The 24,005-nt window shown below is 43.7% G+C and overlaps 1 protein-coding gene across 2 annotated transcripts in view; it reads left to right on the top strand.

Moving 5' to 3' along the window:
• The first annotated feature begins 1,357 nt into the window (after nt 1-1,357).
• The window catches only part of Alkbh3 (alkB homolog 3, alpha-ketoglutarate dependent dioxygenase), a 35,178-nt gene continuing 12,530 nt past the window's right edge, over nt 1,358-24,005 (top strand). The window contains exons 1-8 of one of the 2 annotated variants that reach the window (XM_021627348.2): nt 1,358-1,495; nt 3,425-3,574; nt 3,919-4,022; nt 5,446-5,480; nt 8,307-8,354; nt 10,041-10,144; nt 11,679-11,767; nt 17,580-17,789. In XM_021627348.2, the coding sequence (XP_021483023.1) occupies nt 3,496-3,574; nt 3,919-4,022; nt 5,446-5,480; nt 8,307-8,354; nt 10,041-10,144; nt 11,679-11,767; nt 17,580-17,789 (669 nt within the window). In that variant the 5' untranslated portion in view covers nt 1,358-1,495; nt 3,425-3,495. The other variant, XM_021627353.2, reaches the window with a different exon arrangement.

Raw genomic sequence — 24,005 nt, forward strand, 5'->3', positions numbered from 1 at the left:
TAACTGACTCAGAGCAAGAGCAACGCTAGATCTTCACCCAAGACAGAGATTCTATGACCAGAAGGGAAGTTTTCTTAAAGGGCTTTTATTGATATTCTGACAGTATTAGGCTTATTTGAAAGATTTCCACAAAGATCATGCTTTGGTAAATTTTAGAAAATAACTTTCAGAAAATAGTTGACCCAGTTTTACAGTTAGTACTGTTGCATTGTAAGCATGGCTTAGCCTGAACTCTTTAAAGATGCTTGTCAAAAGGTTGGATGGGTGAGAAGACACTTTGAGCTATCTTTTTTTTTATTTTTAATTTTATATTTATTAATTAAAGTTTATTCACTTTGTATCCCAGCTGTAGCCCCATCCCCTCCCAATCCTACCCTCCCTCCCTCTTCTTCTCCTATAACCCTCCCCCAGTCCCATGATAGTGGAGGTCCTCCTCCCCTTCCAGCTGACCCTAGTCTATTAGGTCTCATGAGAACTGGCTTCTTTGTCTTCCTCTGTGGACTGGTAAGGCTGCTCCCTCCTCAGGGGGAGGTGACCAGAGAGCCAGCCCATGAGTTCATGTCAGAGAAGGTCCCTGGTCCTATTATTAGGAAATCCTCTTGGACACTGAACTGCCATGGGCCACTTCTGTGCATGGGTTCTAAGTTATCTTCATGCATGGTCCTTGTTTGGAGTATCAGTCTCAGAAAAGACATCTGTGCCCAGGAGCTCCTGTTCCCCTCAGGTCTTTCTATCTCCTCCTTCTTTCATAAGATTCCCTGCACTCTGAGAAAAGTTTGGCTATCTATCTTAAATTATTAAATTCATAATTTGATTGTGATTCATTTAATTGTGATCTCATTTAATCTCACTAATAGGAGCAATGACCATTTAAAAATTGTGCTTTTTAAATGCCATAAATGGTGGCACTGGGATGAAATTTAGACAGATCTGTGAATTCAAGTTTACTTAGCATTGAGGAGCCCAGACATGGTCTCATATTCTGCCTTAAATGCTATGAAGAAAAGATACGCAGGCTACAGTGGGAACAAGGCACACCTTAGGCTCTTCAAGGTTTTCACAGTAACAAACCAATTCTATGGCTGAACACACCATGATCCAAGTTCTCCCAACTCCCCAGTTAGTACACCAGGTTCCAGGAGACTGAGGTTGCCCTTTCTATAACAAACCGAAGGTGACAGCTTACTCCTGGGAATCTAGGCTCATATCATTTTCACCATCGTCTTACCAGGGCTGCATCAGACCCCGACCCCTGACTCTAATTCCAATCCGGTTCCCTTCAGCATCTCGACCCGGCCCTCTAGGCGCCAGGGATGTGGGGCGACCCGGACTCCTAGCTACGCACAGGAAGTGGTGGCAGTGAGTGACATAACAGGAAGTACATGAAACGGAGGCTTGTGGTTGGGCGTTGCAGGAGTAGGTGCCTCGCTCTGAAGGTCCCCCGGCGCCCGGACAGCTGAACGGGAGCGTCGGGAACTTTCTTCACCCCAGCCAGGTTGGTCCGGTGCGCCCAACTGCTGGCTTGCGACCGAGGGCCGGGACGGGCGTGTGAAGACCCTCCGCGGCCGGTTCCTAGGACACCGACTGGAAGGGAATCGATCTAGATTAGGGAAAGCAACCCAGCTCTACTCATCAGCAGGCTGGTGCCCATTTCACTTGACCTCAACCTTGAGGGGTACTGAGCCTGTGCTTGTGAGGGAGAGTGCTGCTCAGACGGTGATGTCAGCTGCCAGAGTTTACCGGTGGGTCAGGGACAGCTCTGCATTCAAAGCAAGTTCCCTCTACCTCCAGAGCCCGTGTTCTTTTTAAGGTTTTCAAGCTTCGAGTCCAGTGAGGCAGGGACCTTGGTTAGAATTCTGGGACTCCACAAACTGAGTTAACTCTGAGAAGGCACTCTGGAATTTTTATTTTCATCAGTTGCCTTAGACGAGTGATATTGCTCCCGCGTGAATGGAGCGTCCAGATGAGCAGATCTGAGGCCTTCGAGGACTACTGCTAGTCCTCATCTTAGGCCCTTAAGACCTCAGGGAAGATGACACACGGGGGGTTTCCTTGGCACATCTCATGAGGCTGGATTTGATTGTGTCATTAACTCTTTGGGGGCATGTCCCTACCTGTTAAATGATAAGCACATGATGGATTGTTGTCGATGAGATGGGCTCTCACTATTTACCTCAGGCCTCCTGAATGCTGTGGTTACCGCTGTGTGCTGGTAAACCATAATTCCTAACACCTAAGGAAATTTAAACATAGCCCAGAGCCCAGATCTGCTCTATTGGATCAGAAGGTCTAGGAGATGGGGCCTGGGGATCTGTGGGCTGAACAGTCATAGAAGTGGGCTAGCTTTGTGAACTTGAAGCCTTCCTAGACCCATAAAGAAGTGACTTATGGATTCAGAACTTGTGGCCCGATCCTCCTGGATTCTGTATTTGCTACAGGGTAAAACTTACAGGCAAAAAATGTAGGGGGTTGATTAGCTCAAGGCTGGAACGTGGTAAAAGTTGAACTTTCAGTTAATGTTGATTTCCTGAGTGACTTTGTAAGTCTCTAAACCTTCTGGTCCCTGTTAACATATTTTACCCTTCACTGCTTCTTATAAATATAGAAACGGAATCTTTCATAAATCATGGTTTTGAAGGTGGTGCATAGATACTTTAGATTTTCATTTTAAGCTTAATTATAAACTTGACAAATTATACATATTTATGGGATACTGTGACCTTTTGATATATGCTTATGATATAGGACGAGTGCATCAAATTAATACATCTTTTACCTCACATACTCTTCTGTGATGGAAGTATTTAAAGTCCACCCTTAGTAACTTTGAAATATCCAGTGATTTGGTATTTATGGTCATTGTTCTGTGCAGTAGACCAGTAAAGCTTTTTACTGTCCAAGTGGAACTTTGTGTTTTGGGTCCTCAGTGTCCTTTTCCCCATCTAGCCCCTTTCCCTAGTCACAGCAACTCTATTCTACTCCTAGTCGGTCAGCTTTTCTTGGGTATCTGTGTGCTTCTCTTACCTCACGTGGCCGAAATCCTTCAGATTTCTCTGTCATGGGTGATCTAAAGCTTCTAGGAAGTTTGATAAAGCCAGTGGTCAGTAGCAGTGCACTAGGAAACTGGATCTTGGCCTATTTTTCAATATTCATGTTGAGGACAAGGGGAATGTTACAGCTGCACATGTTCTGCTCTTAAGACTAGTATTTGTTTTGTGATGGCTGCCTATTGTCAAAGTGCTGGTATAGCCAGCAGTTCAAGTGAGGTCAGCCCTCAGAAGAGATGTCATAAGGACAGGTGACTTTCTGTAGAAGCTCTACTTACTGTTGAACCATCTCTTCTGACCAAAAGGGCTATAATAACCTTTTAATAGGCCAGGCTCTCCCAGCCTTTACTAAAGCCCTTGTTTCTTTTCAAAAACAGGTAACCATCTCATGGTTTGACTTGGGAATGAAATCTTCTGAAATCTCAGACCAGAACGCTTTTTGTTCACCATGGAGGACAAAAGACGGCGAGCCCGAGTGCAGGGGGCCTGGGCTGCTCCTCCCAAGAGCCAGGCTGCTGCTCAGCCAGGCAAGAACCTGCAGGGACGTGTGTGTGTGTGTGTGTGTGTGTGTGTGTGTGTGTGTGTGTGTGTGCCGTCATCTTTTATTTCTATTCTCTGGTTTATAAGAAACTCCCACTTGAATTCTTAACAGTTTTTCTCTAAATGTGGCTGGCATTTTGTCTGGTCTTGTGGATGGTGGGCTAAGGGTGTGAACTCAGTTTCCCCTGTTTAGTCACTACCTCAGTACTGACTAAATAGTCAGTACTGTGCTGAGGCTGTTTGTTGTCTTTATCGGTTACATTTAGAGGTCATAAGTTGTCTTCAAGGAGGCTCTATGGGTTCTTACTGAGACTGTTCTCTCCTGTTTCAGCTACTACCGCCAGGAGTCATCTTCCCCAGACACTGGGGCAGACTTGGAAGAGAAAGGAACAGCAGCCGTCTGACAGAGAATTTGTGTTCAGAGAACCTCAGCTGGTAAATTGTTGTTTCTCCTTTGCTAGTAACAGAGGCATGCTTATAAAAGCTGTTTCTGTAGCAGGTGCTCCAATAGTTGCTGAATAAATTTACTTATGAGTAGCAGAACAAAAGGATTCTAGTAATAATGAAATATGGAACATTTCAGTTTTCTTATATGCCTGAAGATTCTTTGTGTTCTGCCCCATTTATTATATGGCCATTTCTTCCTCCACCTTTTATTTTGGCAGGGAAGCTCTACCTTGACCACCAGCTATTCTGTGACTAGGACTTGCATGGGCTAGCTAAAGTCTAACAGTTCAATAATCATGTTCTCTCCAGAGCTATTGCAAAAATCCACTGTAGCAAAATGCCTGATTTTTAGCCACTCCCAAGAAGGATATAAAAAGCATAGAGGATTTGATTTTGGGGATACAGAGTGTTGCAGGCTTGGGATCAAGCCCAGGGTCTTGTGTATGCTAAGCATGTGCTCTGCCTTAAGCTTGACTCCCAGTTTTTTTTTTCTTTTTTCATGTATGTGCTATGCAAATGCATGTTCACATGTATGGGTGCACATGGGTGTGTGTGTGTGCGCGCGTGCAAAAGTCAGAGTGTGACATCAGGTATCTTTCCTCAGTTGATTCCGACCTTATATTGAGTCAGGGTCTCCCAGTTGAATCTAGAACTTTCAGTTTAGCTAGTCTATCCAGCCAGTTTGTCCTGGGAATTCCCTGTCTCCATTTCCTAAGCCCCACAATTGCAGATAAACCTCTTAGCCCACTCAGCATTTATGTGGGTGTTGAGGATTTGAATTTAGTCTCTCAAACTTTTGTAGCAAATGCTTTATCAACTGAACCATCTTCTCAGCCTCCTCCCTTAAGAAAATAATATGAAAAAGAGCTTAAAAATGATGTAATTTGATATAGTAATGATCATATAAATATCCGAATCCATCTTAGAATATCTTCTACTTTTAAAAAAATCTCCCTTATTAATAAAAGGTTTTTGCAGAGTTGGCCCACTGGAAAGCTGACTACTGTATCACCTTTTCTGTCAGCTGGCCAGTGTGACAGAGTTCTGGGAATTGCAGGGACAGAGCTCTGCTGGGATAATGAAGATGGGGATGAAAAAAAGGATAACTGGGCTAGAGAGATGGCTCAATAGTCAAGAACACTGGCTGCTCTTCTAGAGAACCCAGGTTCAATTCCCAGCATCCGTATGGCACCTCACACCTCTACAAACAGCTCCAGAGGATATAGCTCCCTCACATAGACATAAATGTAGGCAAAAGACCAATGCATATGAAATTTAAAAAAAAAAAAAAAAAAGACAGAGAAAAGAGGATAGCTGTAAACCTAGTTTATTTTGGCTGGAAATAAGAGGTACCGGGTCTTCTTGACCCCTGGCCATTCTGAATTCAGATCTACTTGTTGTTTCCTTGCAGGTTGTACGTACAGCTCCAGAACCCAGAGTGATTGAGTAAGTAAGCATTGTCCACAGTGAAGTGGATGACCTGGATGGTCCTCTCCATGATTTTCCATTTAAAAGAGAATGGCCCGATAACTCTAAATTCCTAGCTGGTAGGAACAGCCCTATCTCAGTCTTTGAACGTGATCTTTGGAGGAGACTTTTTAGGGTAACTGACAGTACAGAGAACACAGCAAGATCTCTGCACATTAAAGTTTGCCCCTGGGATAGATCTCCTGGCCTGTTTTACTGCTGTGTGTACAAGTAAGCTGAAAACAGAAAAGCTCTCTTTTTGCGTCATTGGAGCTTGGCTTGCTGAGAAGTGGGTAAGCACCATCTCACTAGCAGTCCTTATGGGAGCTGCTGTAACCTAGGAGACCCTCCGGCCCACTCATTAAAACCGCAGGCTTGTTCCTGAGCAACTTAAGCAGTGCTAAATGTTCCTTTCATATTGATCTGTGTCTGAAATGTTCTCCAAAGCTGGTGAGAGATACTTTGGCTTCATTCCTCCTGCTGCTCACTTTCCACCTGATGTAAATAAATTATCACTATGAACTATTGATTTATGCTAACAGCATCAGGTGGCTGTTCTTGCCCATGAGCGGTCTATTATGCTATTTAGATGCCTGAAGATTGGCTTGTACTAGAATTGAAGCTAACACAAATGTCATCAAATCTCAAAAAGCATCTAGTCTCCTCTTTGTTACTAGTTAGCTATGTAATCAATCCTAAACTCCTTTCATCTCCCTAGAGTTTGATTTCCTTGACTGTATATTAAAGGTTTGCATTCTAATCACTTAATCGCAGTCTAGGTTTATGAGTCTTTGACTGTTTGAATAGTAGCTGTGCAGTATTGCCTCCATCACTGATAGAATGAACAAGACCACAAAACTGTTACAGGCTTAAGTGGGAGGGGCTACAATAGTAAGTTTGCAAGTCAAGAAAAGTCACAGCGTCCACCGATTGTACAGCCTTGCTGAATCTAAAGTTAACTCTCCCAAGCTTTGTTTGCCAGTTCCCAGAAATGTATTCCATGTTTAAGTGAGACAGTTTTTATATACAGAGTAGTATATGTCATTAAAGCACAGTATTCATACCTCAGGACTTATAAAGATGACTTCTGTAGAAATGTGGTCGTAGTGAAATATATGCAGGCTGTGCTCATTCAGCTGCCTAGGAGGTTGTGAACCACTGACTAAAATTCTCAAAAGAGGGGATATGAAATCCTGTAAAGTAGTAAATGACCTGTCTTCTCTGTTGCTTTTCTGCCATGAACTTACACCTGCATATCTGCAAGTTTCGTATCTTTCCACATCGGATTAAATTCCATGAACTTTAATCACCATCCAGTGTGTGCAGGCCCTGTGAATAAACCACTCCTTGCATCTTTTTTTTTTAATTTTTAATTTTTTATTTTTTTTTATCAGTTACATTTTATTAACTCTGTATCCCAGCCGTGTCCCGATCCCTCATTCCCTCCCAGTACTTCCCTCCCTCCCTCATCTCCACCGTGCCCCTTTCACTCCTTGCATCTTAAGGGACCCACCGACTAGGGATGGATGATGTTATTTGTAACTGGGTTGGGGGGGCATTTATTGGGTCCCTATACTTACCACCTGTCTCCACCTCAAACCCTTCCAACCTCCCCAACACTAGGTAGTCAAGAAAGAAGGTTAGAGGAGAAAGGGGCCATAGACCTATTGATTAGGGTCGTCAAATTCCTTGGGCAAGTCTAAGTTTTGTTGTCAGAATGCCTGCCAGCAACCGGCAATCCAGCAAAAGCAGCAGTAGGAGGAGGAGCAGGAGGAAAAGGAGGAAGAACAGGAGAGGCAGGAGGAGGGGGAGCAGGAGGAGTAGCAACAGGAGTTGAGTAGGAGCAGGAACCAGCAGCATTAAGGGGAACAGCAGGCACCACAGGCGCTTTCAAGACTCTTGAATTATACCCTTTCAAGAGTCCTCAGAATTCCAAACATGAACTATCTGCAATGGGCAAAAATCACGCCCCTCCTAGAGCAGTAGACTTACCATTGTTAGCAGCTGTGGACAATCAGAAGAAGCCCCATATCTTGCACCTGGGATTAAAACAAAAACATTCACATAACATAACTATGTTTTTTAAGAAACCGAAATTCTCACTGCAGTTACTGGCACAGATTAATGGTCAGGGGAAATTTGGAGGTGGAACTAAGTGAGATTTTTGTAGGTGAGTCAGAAGTTTTCACTGGGCCCGTACTATCAGGTGAGTTGGATAGGGGCTCCTGAATGGTAGGGAAGTATTCAAGCATACAAAAACATGGGCTAGAAACACTTGTGGGGCTGTGTTTAGTCCAAGCAAACAGTTGATGCTGAGGACAGTGTCTCTGGGAATTGTCAAAACAGGGTCTAGGTCTCAGGAACCATTAGAGCATTTATGGGGACACTGAAGGCTTTGTGCTCAGAGGAAGAATTCACTAGGTGTGTATCTTTGAAAGTAACAGAAGCTCAAGGTTCTGAGATGCTCTTGCCACCTGGGGCGTACTCATCATTCCAATCTCTCCTTTGGTGATAGACTCTGGGATTGTACTAGCCTAAATTATGGGTGAGACCTAGAGAGATAGAATCAGAGGTTGCTTTCTCCCACTTTTTTCTCCATGGCCGGATCCTATCAGGGTTCTGTTCCTAGTGCCATTAGTGATGCAACACCATTGGCCCTTGTCTGTCTGTTAAAGGGGGTGGAGCTTATGCCTCCCAGTGTGCTCTATAGTTAACCTGTCCTAGGGAGCCAGGACCTTGGGAAGGCAGAAATTGGCTGGACTGTTTTGCCTCACACTAACATGTGCTTTTCCTCTGCCTCTTTAGCAGGGAAGGTGTGTATGAAATCAGCCTATCACCCACAGGTGTGTCTAGGTAGGTGAATCCTCATTGGAAGGTGACTGCTGCTGTCATCTGAGCTATCTCTTAAAACTGTCTTATTAAGGAACAAGACTTGGGTAATGCCTCCTTTTTTACAAAATATTCCTAGCATCGAAATATTTTCACAGCATCGCCCAGTTACAATAACTACTGTGATTGCAATGTCTCATGAGGAAGCGAGGCCCAGAGAGACAGTCCTTTTTCTGCACCCCACCACTCACAGTAACTTAGTGCCAGAGCTGGCTCTTTGTTAGTGCTGCTCTTTATGAACTACGTCTGTTCATTATGTAGCGTTATATTGCCACATCAAGGTGAATTGCAATATAGCTATATATATATATATATATATATATATATATATATATATATAATATAGTAAGTATAGTCACTATTTTAAACATAATTTGAAAATACCTTAATGCACAGGTATATTAATGCACTGTAAACCAATGAGATATTTTTTTAAAAATACAACAGAAATGACAGAATTGCTTAACAGTAGCTTCTGCTGGATATGAAGCACCCTGTAAAACTGGCTGCTGTGGTTATTGTCTTATCACTTTTGGAACCTCTCTGTCTTAGTTTTTTTTCCTATTGCTGTGATAAAGACTGTGACCAAAAGCAATGTGGGAGGAAAGGGTGGTTCAACTTAAAACTCTCAGGTCATAGTCCATCACTGAGGGAAGTCGGCAGGAACGGGATCAGAGGCTACTGAAAAATGTTTCTTCCTGGTTTACTCTGTTTGTGTTCTTAAACACCCCAGGACCATCTGACCATGGATGGTGTTGTCCACAGTAGCAGGGCCCTCCAACCTCAGTCATCAATGAAGACAAAACCCCACAGACTTGCCAGTCTGAGAAGCAACTCCTCAGTTAGAGTCCTTCCCAAATGACCCTGGCTTATATCAGGTTGACAAAAACAAAAACAAACCCAAACCAACCAACCAACCAGGACCCACCTTTTTAAAGCAAAATCTAACAGTTGGCAAGAGAGCTGTGTTTTCTTGGCCACATCTTTTTTTAGCTCAGCTTTAGCTGACCTCTGGATCTTGTAAATCTCATGCACCTTCTGAGGGCTTGCTGCTGTCAAGACTGCTCAGGAGAGAGTGTGCCTCCAGAACTCTTCTTAGAAAGAAATACAAACAGGCTTTTTTTTGTTTTGTTTTGTTTTGTTTTGTTTTAGCTCAGTCTGTGTCAGGAAGAAAATCTATTTGGAAAGACAAGGGGACCTCATTTGGGTATGTTTGTTTTGAAAGTCATGATAGTCTCTGTCTTCTAATTGGTGTAATTATAAGACTATCTTTTGGCCTCTGCATTTTTACTAGTTGCTCTTCATGGTGACCTTCTGAACTGGATGTCATCTTTGGGTTACACTTTGGGAAACTGACAGCCATTAAGTGTCTGCCCAGGATTTCAAAGCCACGGCATGCTAGTGATTTCTGCCTCTCATCTCCTTTGCAGGATGTGGCAGAACTCTTAAGTCTCATGGATTCTTTGTACTTCCTTGTGTCTGTAGTGGTACCATGAAAGGGGTTTATTTTACATAAAGATGTTGGAGGGAGGTGGTGAGGTGGAGCTGTCTTCTCTTAAGAGTAGAGGTCTAATCAACTGATCCACCAGTAGTTACCCTAGCCTGCCTTTTCTGTGTAGTTTAGCTAATGGCAGTTCTTTCTGCTTTAAGGGTGTGTTTATATCCTGGCTTTGTGGACTTGAAGGAAGCTGACTGGATATTGGAGCAGCTTTGTCGGGATGTTCCCTGGAAACAGAGGATGGGCATCAGAGAGGGTAAGGAGGCCTCCAGGTTACAGTTGTTGCAGCCTAGCCCACATTCAAATGTTTTTGAATTTCCTACATCTGCTTAACACAGCTGGTCTCAAGCAAGTTAAAACCCAAGACTTCCTAAGGGACAGAGAGGAGTGTGCCAGGCAGAAGCCATAACCTGCAGAGGTCCTGTAGTCAGTTAGAGTGGACAAGAGGCAAGAGCTCAGAGAGCCAAGGATGCCTCGATAGCTGGCCTATGGCTGGCATCCTTCTCCCCTTTGCTTTAACTGCCTCTTCTGTTGGTTCAGGTGGTACCAAGTTTCTTCTTCACAGAAGTTTCCAGAGCTTTCTTTTTGCTAATCCATTTGGCACACATTCTGTCTTACTGACTTTTTTGTTCTGTTTCCTTTCACTGGAGTCAGCCAGTCTCCTTCCGTTTTAGCATCTGCTCTCCAGAGCTTGTAAAGGTGCATCAGAATTGATTTGTTTCAGTTCTTCTCCCTGCATGTGGTGCCACATGTGGCCACTAGGAGGCGCTTGTGCTCTGGCAGACTTTGTGTAGGACAGGGAGTTTGAATTGCTAGTGAAGAGACAAAATGTATATAAATTGGCATTTTTTTTTTAAAGGGTGTCAGAATAGGAGCCAGCCTATTTAGGGAAGCCTTCTCCCTACTCTAGGGGTTTACACAGTGTGACTTTGGGTTTCTTGCTTCAACCTTCCAAGAAATTGTTAAATGTGAACAAATTATAGTTCACTGACTGTAATTCTAGGTTTTCTTATCTTTAAAATTTATCTAATAGTACATAAATTTAAACATTTTGTGTTAATTAAGAAAATTAAAATAATGCATGAAATCTGCTTAACAGAATAATGTCTGGTGCGTGTGTGCGCACGTGCATGCATGCCTGTGCGTGTGTTTGGCCTTTAATGAATATTGGCTCCCCCCTCACCCACTTTTTGGCAGTTCTGGGGTCAAACTCAGGGTCTTGTGCAGGTTTGGCAAGCTCTACCACTTGTACCCAGCCTACACTTAATCTTGTTGTGATTGGCGTCTGTTGGGGAGAGGTGGTAACCTCCTAACATCTCTAAAATAGTTTAGATACCACACAGTAGTAACGACAGCAAATGTGTGTGACATTTGCCAACACTTTTTTATATCAAAAGGGCATGTTTAGTGTTGCTAGGACACATAGGTGACTCAACCCGGTTTCTGGTTTTCAGATGGATTATTGGTACCACAAATTCCTTTTCATGAAGTCCAGGCTTCATGTTCTGCTTTTTTCTTTTTTTTCCGTGGCTGAAACAAACAGATCTTACACGTTTCTTCTTCAGAGCCTTTGCCCAGGCTGTGTCTCTGCCAGCATGCCTTTTTCCCTATATAGCCCTTCAGGTTCTACTAGCCACCTCCCACATCCTGTCTGAGGAAGGGAGTGGGGTCATTCCTGCTCTTCCTTTGTGTCTCTCATGCTTCTCAAACAGTGAAGGCACAGATTGGGCAGCAGCAGGCACACCTTAACTGTCAGCAATGTCTCAAGAGCCCTGTATTTTCTTTCTTAGATATAACTTATCCGCAACCAAGACTTACAGCATGGTATGGAGAGCTTCCTTACACATACTCAAGGATCACTATGGAACCAAATCCTCACGTATGTTGAAACAATGTCACTGGTGTGGGTTTCTAGCCTAAGAGCTAAGTACTAGAAGTAATTCCTCATAGAGGCACATGACAGTTCCCACTGCAGAAAATCCTCTGGGCTCAGAACCCTGCTTCTCATCCTCTCTGTGCCCATGACTTATACATAAGCTCAGAGACGGGAAGGAAACTGGAACAGTGAACTGGGACTGGAGTCTAGAGTCCCAGGGGAAGAGCTGTTTTTTCCTCAGCCCTCCTCCGTGAGCACATCCCTATGGCTGGCAGTGAGGGGAAAGCGCCCTTCTGTTTTTCAGCTCTGCTACTAGTGAAAAAAAAAAATCTGGGTTTTAACTTTATATTCGTTCTGTGGGTGCAGTTTCCAGACTTCCAACTGATTGCCACTTGGGCTTGTTTCTACTACTTCTCTTGTTTTTGAAGATTTCCGTGACAGCTGAGCGTAGTAGTATATGCTACAACTCAGGAAGCTAAGGCAAGGGGGGATCATACGTTCAAGGCCAGACCAAACAGCACAGTAAAACCCTATCTCTTGAAAAAAAAATCCGTGACAGTAGACAAAGATATTTTAGTATATAAATAAGCTTGTCCAAAGTCTAGAGTTAAGGTCCAAGAAATAGCTCCCTGTTTAGTTCTTGGACTCCTGCCTTTGATAAAAATGTTATGCTTTATTGAAAGAGACTTGGAAGAAATGAAGTTTTGCTTATTCATTTGAGTACACAGAAACGTGGCATGTTTTAAAGTCCTAGGAACATGTAAGCACAAACCTATGTGCTGAAATCCCCAGGGGCAGCATGGACACAGGACAGAGCAGGCTGTCACTCTGACGAGGAGTCTCTGCTTTGAAGGGCTCTGCTCCTAGGACTGGGTGAAGCTGTGGCCTCAGAAGTGGAGACCTTTTTGTTCTGAAATAGATTTGGAAGCACTGAGGAAGCTGCCCCTTCTCAGTCACAGCCACTTACCTGCTCATCTGTGGATAGCAGTGAAGCTGGGGCCTAAGCATGCTGTAAGAAGGTTCTTTTTCATTTGTTCCAGCTACCAGTCAGGTTTCTCAGCAGACATTGCTCTGTGTCTGTTGGAGGCAGTTCCGGGGCTTAAAAACTGACATTTTTATAGTATACAGAAGCCGCATAGCCTTGCTGAATATTCTTTCACTTTGGAAGCATTTAAAAAACAAAACAAAACAATCTTCAATTCAAAAGTTTTTTTTTTTCAGTGACAAGCCTTTTTGAGTCTTACTGAAATTGTAGTCTCAGCACATAGGAAGAGGTAAAAGGGCTCTAGGCTTGAAAAAAGTCAGGCCCTCCCTAGAAAGAAGTGATTTGGGGTGTGGCTTCGATGAACAGTGCTTTCCTCGAGTGCCCAGGCCCTGGGTAGTTTCCTTACACCACAAAACATCAACCAACCAACCAACCAACCAACCAAAACAAAACCCCCTAAAATGAATAAAACTCATAAAAATTATCTGTGTTTCTCTTAACTGTATATCGTTAACAAATCTTAGTATCAGTAAATAGTCTATATTGATGAAAAACCTGTATAATATTCCATAGTCTTCAAGCAAGCCTCTTGCTGGATATTAAGAGTGTCAAATAGGGCTGGAGAGCTTGCCCAGCCAGTGGGTGCTTGCTGCACAAGCCTGCAGACCTGAGTAGAAACCACACTTCACACAGGGTGAAGCAGCCTAGTGGGACATACTTGGAATCCCAGGGCTGAGATGTTTGCTGCTCAGTTAGTTGGGCCTATTTCGTGAATTCCAGGCAAGTGAGCAATCCTGTGTCAAAAAAATAACAAAGAACTGAAATGTACCGCACATACAGGATGACACAAATTGTTTTCTGGTCTCCAAGCATATACATGTGCAAATGCACACACACACACACACACACACACACACACACACACACACAAGATTCTCAAATTATAATTCTTATTGTGGAATTTTGTGTGTTTATTAGTAATGTATTTAGTGTGTGTGCACGTGTGTTATTTATTTGGAGACAGGGCCTTGTTAGATAGGATAGGCTGGTTCCAAATCTGTATAGCTGAAGATGGCTTCAAACTCAAAGTCCTGCTTCCCTATCCCCCCATGGTTGGGTTACAATGGGCACAATACACCGCTTTAGTTACAGGTTTTGAAGCTTGTTTGCCTTTATACAAACTGAGTGAAAATGCGCCTGATGTATAAAATAGGTTAAAACTTAGTTCCCTGCAAGTTCTACCATCAGGACCTGTAGACCCAGACCCACCTCTAAGGCCATTCTTAACACTGAAGTCTGTGCTGTGACTTTATGTTCTCACACTTTCCCTCTGATGTCTTGTAAGGATAGAATGCCTTCACTGAACAGCAAGATGACGCTGAATTTTAATTTAGACATTTGGTTCTAAAGGATCTCTATTTAGAGAATTGGTTAAGGAGTCTAAATTAAACTTCCATTACCCACCCCATATCTCCCTTTCTCTACTTCACTACCAAAAATAGCCAAGGGAAAAAACATATACCCACTTAGAAACATAATGCAAACTTGATGTTGCCACAGTGCTGAGTCCCAATCGAGTCAGGCAAGTGCTAATGAGATTTTCAGTTCCATTCTAGAAAAGCCATCTTCTTTCCATTTTTGTTTTCTTGTTAAGTATGTAATTCTAACATCTGCTGTCTCTCGTGAAGGTAGATTATGGCTGGGAGATGGACAGGAAGCACAGCTCGCCTATGCCCTGACAGGGATTTCACTTTGGAATTTGTTCTCTTGGAAGGGGGCCAGCTTAATGACATTTTTGTTTGGTTTGGTTGATTTGTTGTTACTGTTTGATTTCTTTTCTTAACCTTCTGCATAGTACATGTGATGCTGATAGCCACAAAGAGGCCCATTCTGGCTTCACACTGCAGCAAAGCTGTGCTGCTCCGGTGCTTCTGTGGCAGGAATGGGGCTAGACTCGGTACCATGCTGTCTTTCCTGAGTGCCCACGCTGTCACTGCCAGGTGGGACACAGCTGTCCCAAAGCTCCCGGAAGCAGTAGTTCTTGAGGGACAGCCTGTGGGTCCAGGAAGCCTTTGTAGGGACTACTTGAATATTTTCAAATGCCGAGTGTATGTTTGCAATTGTGTAGCATCCACTCTGATGCTGCAGAACTGCAGACGGATGAATGGGAAGCACCTAAGCACATCAAACTGCCAGTGATCCCCTGCTCCTCACCACTGCGCACTCCCACCTAGAACATACAAAATGTGTAGTTTAGCGGCTATGAGATGGCTCAGTAGGTAAAGGGACTTGCCCCCAAAGCATGGTGACCTGAGTTCAATCCCGAGAACCCACATAGTGAAAGCGGAGACTCCTGCAAATTGTCCTCTGCTCCCTACATGCGTGCTGTGCATACACACATGTGAGCACGCACATGCACTACTAAAATATAATTTTAAAAATAGGGGAGCTGTAAAGATAGCTCAAGGTTAAGGAACACTTGTTGCTTTTGTAGAGGACTCGGGTTCACTCATATGGCTGCTCACAACTGCCTGTAACTAGTTCTAAGAGGTACGATGCCCTGTTCTGGCCCCTTTGAGCACCAGGCACATAATACGTAGTATAAATACATAGATGCAGGTAAAGCACTTGTAATCATAAAATGAAAATACATACATATAAAGTAAAAATCTAAATTTTTTTCAACTAAAAATAAAAGTGCCGAGGCAGGCATGAGTATTGAATGCTTTTAATCCCAATAGAAGCAGGCAGATCTCTGAGTTCAAGGCTGCCAAATGAGTTTGAAGACAGCCAGGGATATGTAGAGAGACCCTGTCTCAAAAACAAACAAACAAAAAACCCCAACTTCATTGAAGATTAGCCTTGTGAAACAGTGGCCTTAATTTTATTAAATCCTCCATTCAAGTAGTACATCTTAATAGTTCATTTGATGAAATTGAAAGAATAAATAAATAAAGCATGTTTCCTAAAAACTGATAGTGATTGACTACATTGTTTTTCCCCCCCAAAGATTTCTTTTATTTATAACAGCTGGCAAACAGACTTGTTCAGATCTGAGAATCTGACTAATATTTTCTCATCAATAAATGAAATTAGTTTCACTTCAGTGAAAACAGTGAACAGAGTTTGCTGTCAATGATAAAAGTTGAATTTTCAAGCAAAAACCAGACTTTGGATAAACTAGTATCCGTCACTTTGAGCCTGGCTTCTTCCCATAACTAAACTTCTCTGATGAGATTAGTGACATTATTTACAAATGTTTTGTTACTGTATAATGAAATGTGTGACTATTTAGAAGGTGTATAACCTAACAAGGGGTGGATTTTACAAAAGCCATACAAGGGTAAAGATCCATTCAAGTTTTGATGTAAACCATTGGGTTTAAATAGAAAAGAACAGGAAAAGTTTGAGATAGCATTCAATTCTGAATTGGGGCTAACTCAAGAAATCAGCATGGTTGGAGCTTTGGATGCAGTCACAGAACCTGACATCAGACAGGGCTGTGGAAGAGATCATGCTGCCTCCTGTAAAAGCAGACATTGTAGAGTTTGCAAAATGGGACCACTCTCATCACATTTTTGTATTAATTAATACTTTTTTTCCTACAAAGCTACACAGAGTAGTTGTTGCATTTTTGAATGAATTATCAATGGTGTGTTTGTTTATCTTGACATGGTGTCTTGCTATATAGCCTAGGAGGTCTGAACTTTCTGTACTCCTGCCTCAGCATCCATGGCAAGATAGCATAAACCACCACACTCCATTCAGCATTAGTTTTAATATGGTAAATATCGATAGCTGTAACCTGTAAGAACAAAGGTTCAGGCTGGCCATGGTGGTGCAGACCATTAATCTCAGCACTTGAAAGGAAGAAGCAGGCAGATTTCTGTGCGTTCAAGGCCAGCACGATTTACCTGGCAAGTTCCAGGCTAACCAGGGTTACATGGTTAGCCAACCAACAGTAAAATTCAACAAAGGTTTTTGAGGACATCAATAGTTTTGATAATGTAAAGTTGAAAACCACTGTCCTAAAGTATACATCAGGCTCTTGAGACTTTCAGTAAGACACAACTCTAGTGAGAGCCAGCACACAGCCTGAAACTGATGTTCATAGCTTTGTGTGTTCATACTGCACGGTGCCAGCTACATCCCTAAACTGGGGGCGGACAGCAAGCAGTGCTGTGCAGTATGAGTAATTCCACAATTTTACAGCTCTAAGAGTGCGCTCTGGGTTCTGTTCTGTAGAGAAGAAAACCTCCGTGTTTGTTGACATTGCATAGACTAGGATGGCCTCAAACTTGCCTCGGCCTCCCAAGTGCTAGGATTACTGGCACACACCACGATGCCAAGCTTTGGGTTCTGATTTTAGGAAGTTAGCCATTCTAAAAATGAAATATTTCTCAAGAAAGCAATTCTGTTGAGAATAAAATAGGGCTATGATGACTGGCAGGCACACAGGTGAGAGTCCTCTTGTTCTTCACGTGAGCCTGGGCGAGTAGACCGGCTGACTATGTCGGCTTCACTGTTCCACTAGCACAGCACTAACTTTCCAGAGGCACCCTGAACACATTGGCATTGGCTTCCTTATGAGGACATAAGGAAGGAAAAACAGGAGATGGTAGGCAGGCTCCAGCCTTTGGATTGAGTGCTTTCCTACAGTGAGGAGGTTGACTTGCTTTAGCATAGAGATGGAGGAAGGAGACAAAGCTACTCTTGCCTTCTGTTTATTGCATTGCTCTTAGAATGCTGATTTTGCCTTTCTTTCTGTTTTCCCATGGCTGCCCACTGGGTCTGGTATGCCTGTCTCTGTTTTTCTGGGCTTGCTGACAGTGGCATCCTGTGCTGTCCACTCTGAAGAGCCGCATTGAGGAGAACACTGGCCACACTTTCAACTCTCTGCTGTGTAACCTTTACCGGGACGAGAAGGACAGTGTGGACTGGCACAGTGATGATGAGCCCTCTCTGGGGAGCTACCCTGTCATTGCTTCACTAAGTTTTGGTGCCACTCGGACTTTTGAGATGAGGAAGAAACCCCCACCTGTAAGTATCCTCTGCCTTAGACACATGCTTTCCCTTACCTCCTCCTCAGCGAAGGATGTAAATCTCAAAGCTGCTGCTTCCGGATTAGCGGGTAGGAGTACCTGAAACATGTACAACTGATTGTGTCCTTCACAGGAATCATGTGGCTCCCAAAATGCCCACTTGTGCATTTACCTATCCCGCAGGAGTCGTGTGCCCTATGCCGCGTCCTGTGGGTCCATTACCACCGATGGAAAAACAGAGTCCTTATCCTATGCAAGGCAGCTATTAGACAAAGCATTTAAGTGATTGCAACTGTGATGCATGCTGTGTGTGACTGAAGAGTAACAGAAGGATCCTCGTGCCCTTCTTAGTCTTCCTCTGAAAGACATGTGAGCCTGTGACTTCTTGAGGGAGACGAAGTGCAAACCAGACTTTCAGGCCTAGGTTGAAGTTGGGGAGCAGTGATTAAACGGACTGGAATTTCAGTTTTTCACCCTGGCTCTCATATAGAGTACATGGCAGTTGACCCCCAAGTCCAGCCCTAATGTTTTGAATCAAAAGTGAATCTTAGAACAAAGATAGAAAGCTGGAAGAAACTCCAGGAGAGGAAACTTACTAAGTCATCCTGATTTCAGAGTTCCTGGTTATTCAGCTCACATCATTAAACCAGGCCCCAGCAGTGTGGAAGGCCAGCAGGCAGTGTTTTGATTATGACCTAATTCAGGCCTCCTGACTGTTACTCAGAGCTCCTGCTTGTTCTGCATCAGATACTTCCATAAGAATGCAGTTAACAGGCCTGTGCAGTGCCATTGGGTTTCGACGCATGCTATTTTATAGCACATTGAGTTATTTAGCACATATGACCTCAAACTCCATTTGTTGGTATAATTTCTATTGGTGAGGTTTGCTTTGCTTTTGTTTCCATCTAAACTTTGGTGGTTGTTGATAGAGCATTCTTAGTCACCAGTGTAAGAACTGTGACCACATTCTCCAAGAGTCTTCTTGGGGACCAGGGAATCAGAGCTGTGCACCAGACTGCCTGGCCTTTGCTGGTGTCTTTTAGGCGTGGTTATACTTCTATACATGGGCCTGCATTTGGATTCCATGCTGCACATATGAAGGGTTCTTCTTGTTACGGCTCCTCTATGTTACAGATAGTGGAGGAGCTCTGTATGCCTGATGGCTTTATAGACCTTCTTGTCAAGCAGATGGATGGAATATGAAGTTTCCCAGGCAGATCCTGGGGCTGCAGGTAGGGCTGTGAATAAGTGAGGTGCAGCTCCTCCAGCCCCAGTGCTGGAAGCTTTGGTGTTACCCTCTCTTGGTTCTTCACAGTTATTTGCTTTGTTGCCAAGTATTTAAGTCTTCAGTGACTGTTTTACCCATGTACATTCAGCACCACCCCATTATAAAAAAAAACCAAAACTGAGGTCCTATTTATAGATGGGAACTTAAGACTTCCCAAAGTATGCTTTCTTCCTATCTAGTTTTAATGTACATGCAATTCCCAACTGCTAAACATTAGCAGTTAGTTAGTGCCCAGAAACACCCCTTCCTGTCTTTGCTCCCAGCATGGAAGCTCTTCCTTCCCTGATAGAAAGACCTGTCTCAGAGACTGGGGCTACAGCTCAGTGTTAGAGTGGGTGTGCAAGACCTGGGTTATAATAGCACCACAAACAAAACAAAACAAATCCCCGCACATGGTGAACAAGAATGAGTTGTGCTGTAGGCTGGTGTGTGATCAGCAAGCATAACAAACACATCCAGCATTGTTTGTGCGTGTGACTGTTGGAACAAATCTCTGCTTGAGAGAGAGACTGCCCACACCAAGGCTGACTCCTCCCAGACTTCCCGAAGACTGTTTTCAAGAACCTGGGGAAAGCACAGGTCAGGGAGTAATGAAAGAGGGCGAGTCCCTGGCCGACGGCTATGCCGGCTGAGTTAATGAAACGTAATGCATCTCGTAAGTGAGAAAATTTTTCTGAGGTCTTGAAATAAAGTTGGCTGTGGAAATGAGTTTGGGAAGAAACAGTCGGTACCCCAGGTTACTGGCTCTGGTAAGTTTTGGCTTCTGGCCTCATTTTAACTGATTGAGTTTGGCACAATTCTTGTGCATACTCTCAATTTTGACTTTTGTTTAAGATGGAGAAACTGAATGTTACTGTGTTTGAGATGAGAATCACACACTGGTAATTACAGCTTAGAAGTTCCACTCTTGAGTAAACACAGCACATTTAAACTTCTGAGGACTTACTCAGGCTTCATTAATAGATCCCCCAAATTCTGGAGCCTCATAAATGTAGCCAGATGCAAAAGCCATTCTTTGAGTTGACAACCATGGATTTCTCAGGACATGCATCTTTTTTGCAAATGGGCCCTTTCCTTAAGGATTCAAGGGAATCAGCTCTGCAAATCTTTGTTTTTCTGTCTAGATCGAGGTAGTAGCTTAGAGAGTAAGCCTTGTGACTCATAACCCAAAGTGAAAGTGTACTCTAAACAGGATAAGTCACTTTTCAGTGCGGGGCTGAAGGACTGACTCTCGGTACTCTAGGACCTGGCTCTCACTACTGGCTGTAATTTTCCTGTCTGCCCACAAGGCATCTGAGTTAGTGGTTGTAGGAGGGAGTCTCCCACACTCCTATCAGCTTAGACCTATTTGCTCTGGTCAATCAGATGAGAGGCTGTCACCTGCCTGGTTGAGCTGCTTCCTTATGTGAAGCAGATCAGGGCCAGGGGATCTCCTGTGTCTCACATAGCAATGGGGTTTTGAGACTGAAGTCTTTGTGCTACCTTCAAAGACCTTTTGTTTGTTTGGTTTTTGAGATAGGCTCTCCTGTAGCAGAGGCTGGCCTTGAGCTCTTGATTCTCCTGCCTCTGTCTCCCCAGTGCTGGAAAGGCATCACCACCAGGCCCAGCAAGAGAAGTAGTCTTGGTTCTTTGGGGTGTTTTTTTTGTTGTTGTTGTTGTGATTTTTTTAAAAAAGATCTGTTTTCTTGTTTATTATGTATGCAGCGTTCTGCCTGCATGTATGCCTGTATGCCAGAAGAGGACACCAGATCTCATAGATGGTTGTGAGCCACTATGTGGTTGCTGAGAACTGAACTCAAGACCTCTGGAAGAACAGCCAATGATCTTAACCTCTGAGCCATCTCTCCAGCCCTTGTTTTGTTTTGTAACAACAATTCAGACTCTTCCACCTGTGTAGCAGCTGCTTGCTTTGCAGCCTGTTGCTTCTGTAGTCTGGCTGCTGATCTTCTGAAAGCTGCCCCATTTTCTACTCACTATTTCAAACAGTTTCACTCTTGCTGAGATGGTGGGAGAACTCTGGCCCTCAGGTTTAACCCACGCTGTCAGGGTTAAACATGGAATGTCAAGGTGCCTGTCCTTCCTTCACTGTCCTCAGAGAAGAGGTGAGTTTTGCTCATTTATTTTTATTTTAGAGTAAACTACTATTTCCTCTAGTGACAGTAAGGTACTAGAGGCACAGCGGATGTCTTTGGTCTTGTTGTGCACCTGATGCCTTTTCTGTGGGTCAAATCAGACTGTCTAATGTCAGCCTGTCCTGTCCAAAGATAAGGGAAAGCTTACCAAATACTCATCAACAGATCTTTACACCCCATCAGAGTGGGTTCGTGAAAGCTTTTCTATACTGCATATCCCAAGCCCAGTTGTTCTTTCCAAACTACATTATGTCCCTGTTTATAAAGATTAGCCTACTTCTTTCCCCAGCTAACTCTAATTCTATACAGAAGAGCAAACTAGAAAGGGAACTACAAAAGCTGCTTTGGCAGGCTGCTATTTCTCTGTCGGTTACCATGGAAACAGTGACGGCTGGGGGGTTATTAGATAATAGCAGGAAGTTTGTGATGCACTGGAGGGTTAGATGCCAAAAGCCTTGTTTTTGTAGCAAATTGCCTTGGATGAGCTCTTTTTCGTCAACCGAATTGTGCCTGTGGGAGGGGCTCAAGATGATTGAGTTGAGGAAAAAGGGGCTTCTCTCTGGCCATTCTTCTCCCCAGCGCCTTATGAAGGGAGTGGCTGTAAAAGCAACATTAATGGTAGAGTCTCTGAGAACACACCACTAAATGATTTGTTATACACTCCTGGGAACACTAGAGTATTAAAAAGTCAGCCTGATCATAAATATTGATTTTTTTTTCCCCAGGACTTTAGAAAGAAGGAAGATATTGAGATTTAAAATATTATGGCACTGAGTGGCTAAACCTTGGAAACTGGACAGGCTAGGGCTGTAGTGTTCAAAATTAGTGAGCCAGCTTCCACCTCAGGCAGTGGCCCCCTCTGATACGATTTTCAGTTATCATCATCAGTCCTTTTCATTGTCTTGCTTGTCTTACCCACCCTGGCCTCAGGCTCACAGTTAGCCTCCCAAGGGCTGGGGTTACAGTTGACCACCATCCAGGCTCCTTCCTTTTTCATAGGCCATCTGATCGCAGCATCTGCCCTGAGAGCCTATAAGAAACACTTGAATTTCTTGATGACTGTGGTCTTCTCAGTCACCCTCCAGTGAAAATCAGAAGATCCCCTTTGCTTCCTGTTTCATCACCTGGGCTGGGAAACAGCACTTGCCTGTACACTTTATGCTTACTCTTCTCTCATAAAGGGAAAAATGATCATTGGTAGTGACTTCAAGGGAATCATCAAAATGCTTTGCCAAGAACATTGTTGGAGTAATCGGTGGATTTGAGCTGTTCTAAATGGTATGTTGATGGCTTAATCAAGAGCTGAAAAAGGAAGTGAATAGTGATGAGTATAGTGGAATTTTGGGAACAGGGGCAGCCACTGGCTCAGAAATAGTGAGGGGGTTTTGAACTCCTTTAACAGTCAGGATGTGAAAGAGAAAGTAAATGTGCACAGGTTTAAAGCGGGGGTGAGTAAATAAAGATACACCATCTTGTAGGACTTGAAACTCTAGGAGAGTTGGGATTGTCATTTGCTTCCTTGAGACGTTGTCTCAGTCAGAAGCTGTGCCCTGACATATTCAGGAAATAATTAGTTCCCAATTTTTTGTTTCTTTGTTTTTTGTTTTTGCTTGTTTGTTTGTAAAGAATCTCACCATGTAGCCTAGGCTGGACTAGAATTTTGGATGCTCCTGCCTCAACTTCTGAATGTTTGATTATAGGTATGACATTATAGGAGTGTGTGGTGTGTGTGTGTATTTGTATGTATCAGGGTGTACATGTTACATATCACATGTGGAGATTAGAAGGCAGCTTGTAGGAGTTTGTTTCTATCACGTGGGTCCTGGGGATCAAACTCAGCTCATCAGGCTGGATGATAGGAGCCTTTACTTGCTGAGTCATCTTGCCAACCCTAGATTAAGCTGTTTTGTTTTTTTTTTAATATTGGGGAAGGATATATTCTCGTGTGGATATGTATGGGAATCAGAGGTTGACTCCAGATGACCTTTTGATTGATTGCTTTCTGCCTTATCATGTGACAGTGTTTCCCACTGAGCAAGAGCAGGCAGGTTATGAGTCATCAGATCATGTCTATGAGTGGTCTGGGAAGGAGTGCTCTGCCGTTATGAGGTTCACCTCTATAATGACTGTGGTCAGCTGGATGCCAGGCGTAGCTGGATGTGCTTTCCTGCTCTTAGAGGATGAAGGGTGTTTCTGGTGCTGCACTCTTGGGTGAAGCTCTTTCATGATAGTACTTCCTTCAGATTCCATTTCTAGGAAGTGTGTGCTACTGAAAATGGCACCCTTACCACAAACGTCAGGCCACATCCAGCGTAACTGGAACGGCTACAGCTGTGAGGGTAACCCAGGCTTGCTGTTGCTTCAGTTCAGTACCTGCTCCATCCAGCCCCCCAGACTGTACCAGCCATAAATCTGAGTAGTACACTCCGTCAGCAAGTGCTATCCTCTGGATTCCGTTCCTTTCTAGCATGTCTGGTTGAGGAGGAAGTGCAGGGATCTGCTTGCTGGTGTGGGCTGCAGTGTCCTGGTGCCTGGAGAGAATTGCCGAAGGACTACCCCAGCCTCCAGACCTCTGTGTGAGCCGGCAAGGCACTGGTGTGCTCCCCAGGAATCAGTGAGTGTGCCTGGCGTGTGTGACTGGTTATATCCACCTGCCCTTTCCACTCAGTTTTCTCATTTACTCAGCAGAACCTTTCAAACCCAATGAATGCCAAAAACCAAGGGGAAATGGTAAAAATCAAAGGGTTGCTGGGCAGGTGAATTTCAAGCTGCTGGTCTTGAGCCATGAAGCTCT

Source organism: Meriones unguiculatus, chromosome 18 (genome assembly GCF_030254825.1).
Source record: "Meriones unguiculatus strain TT.TT164.6M chromosome 18, Bangor_MerUng_6.1, whole genome shotgun sequence".
In the NCBI taxonomy this organism is placed as follows: Eukaryota; Metazoa; Chordata; class Mammalia; order Rodentia; family Muridae; genus Meriones; species Meriones unguiculatus.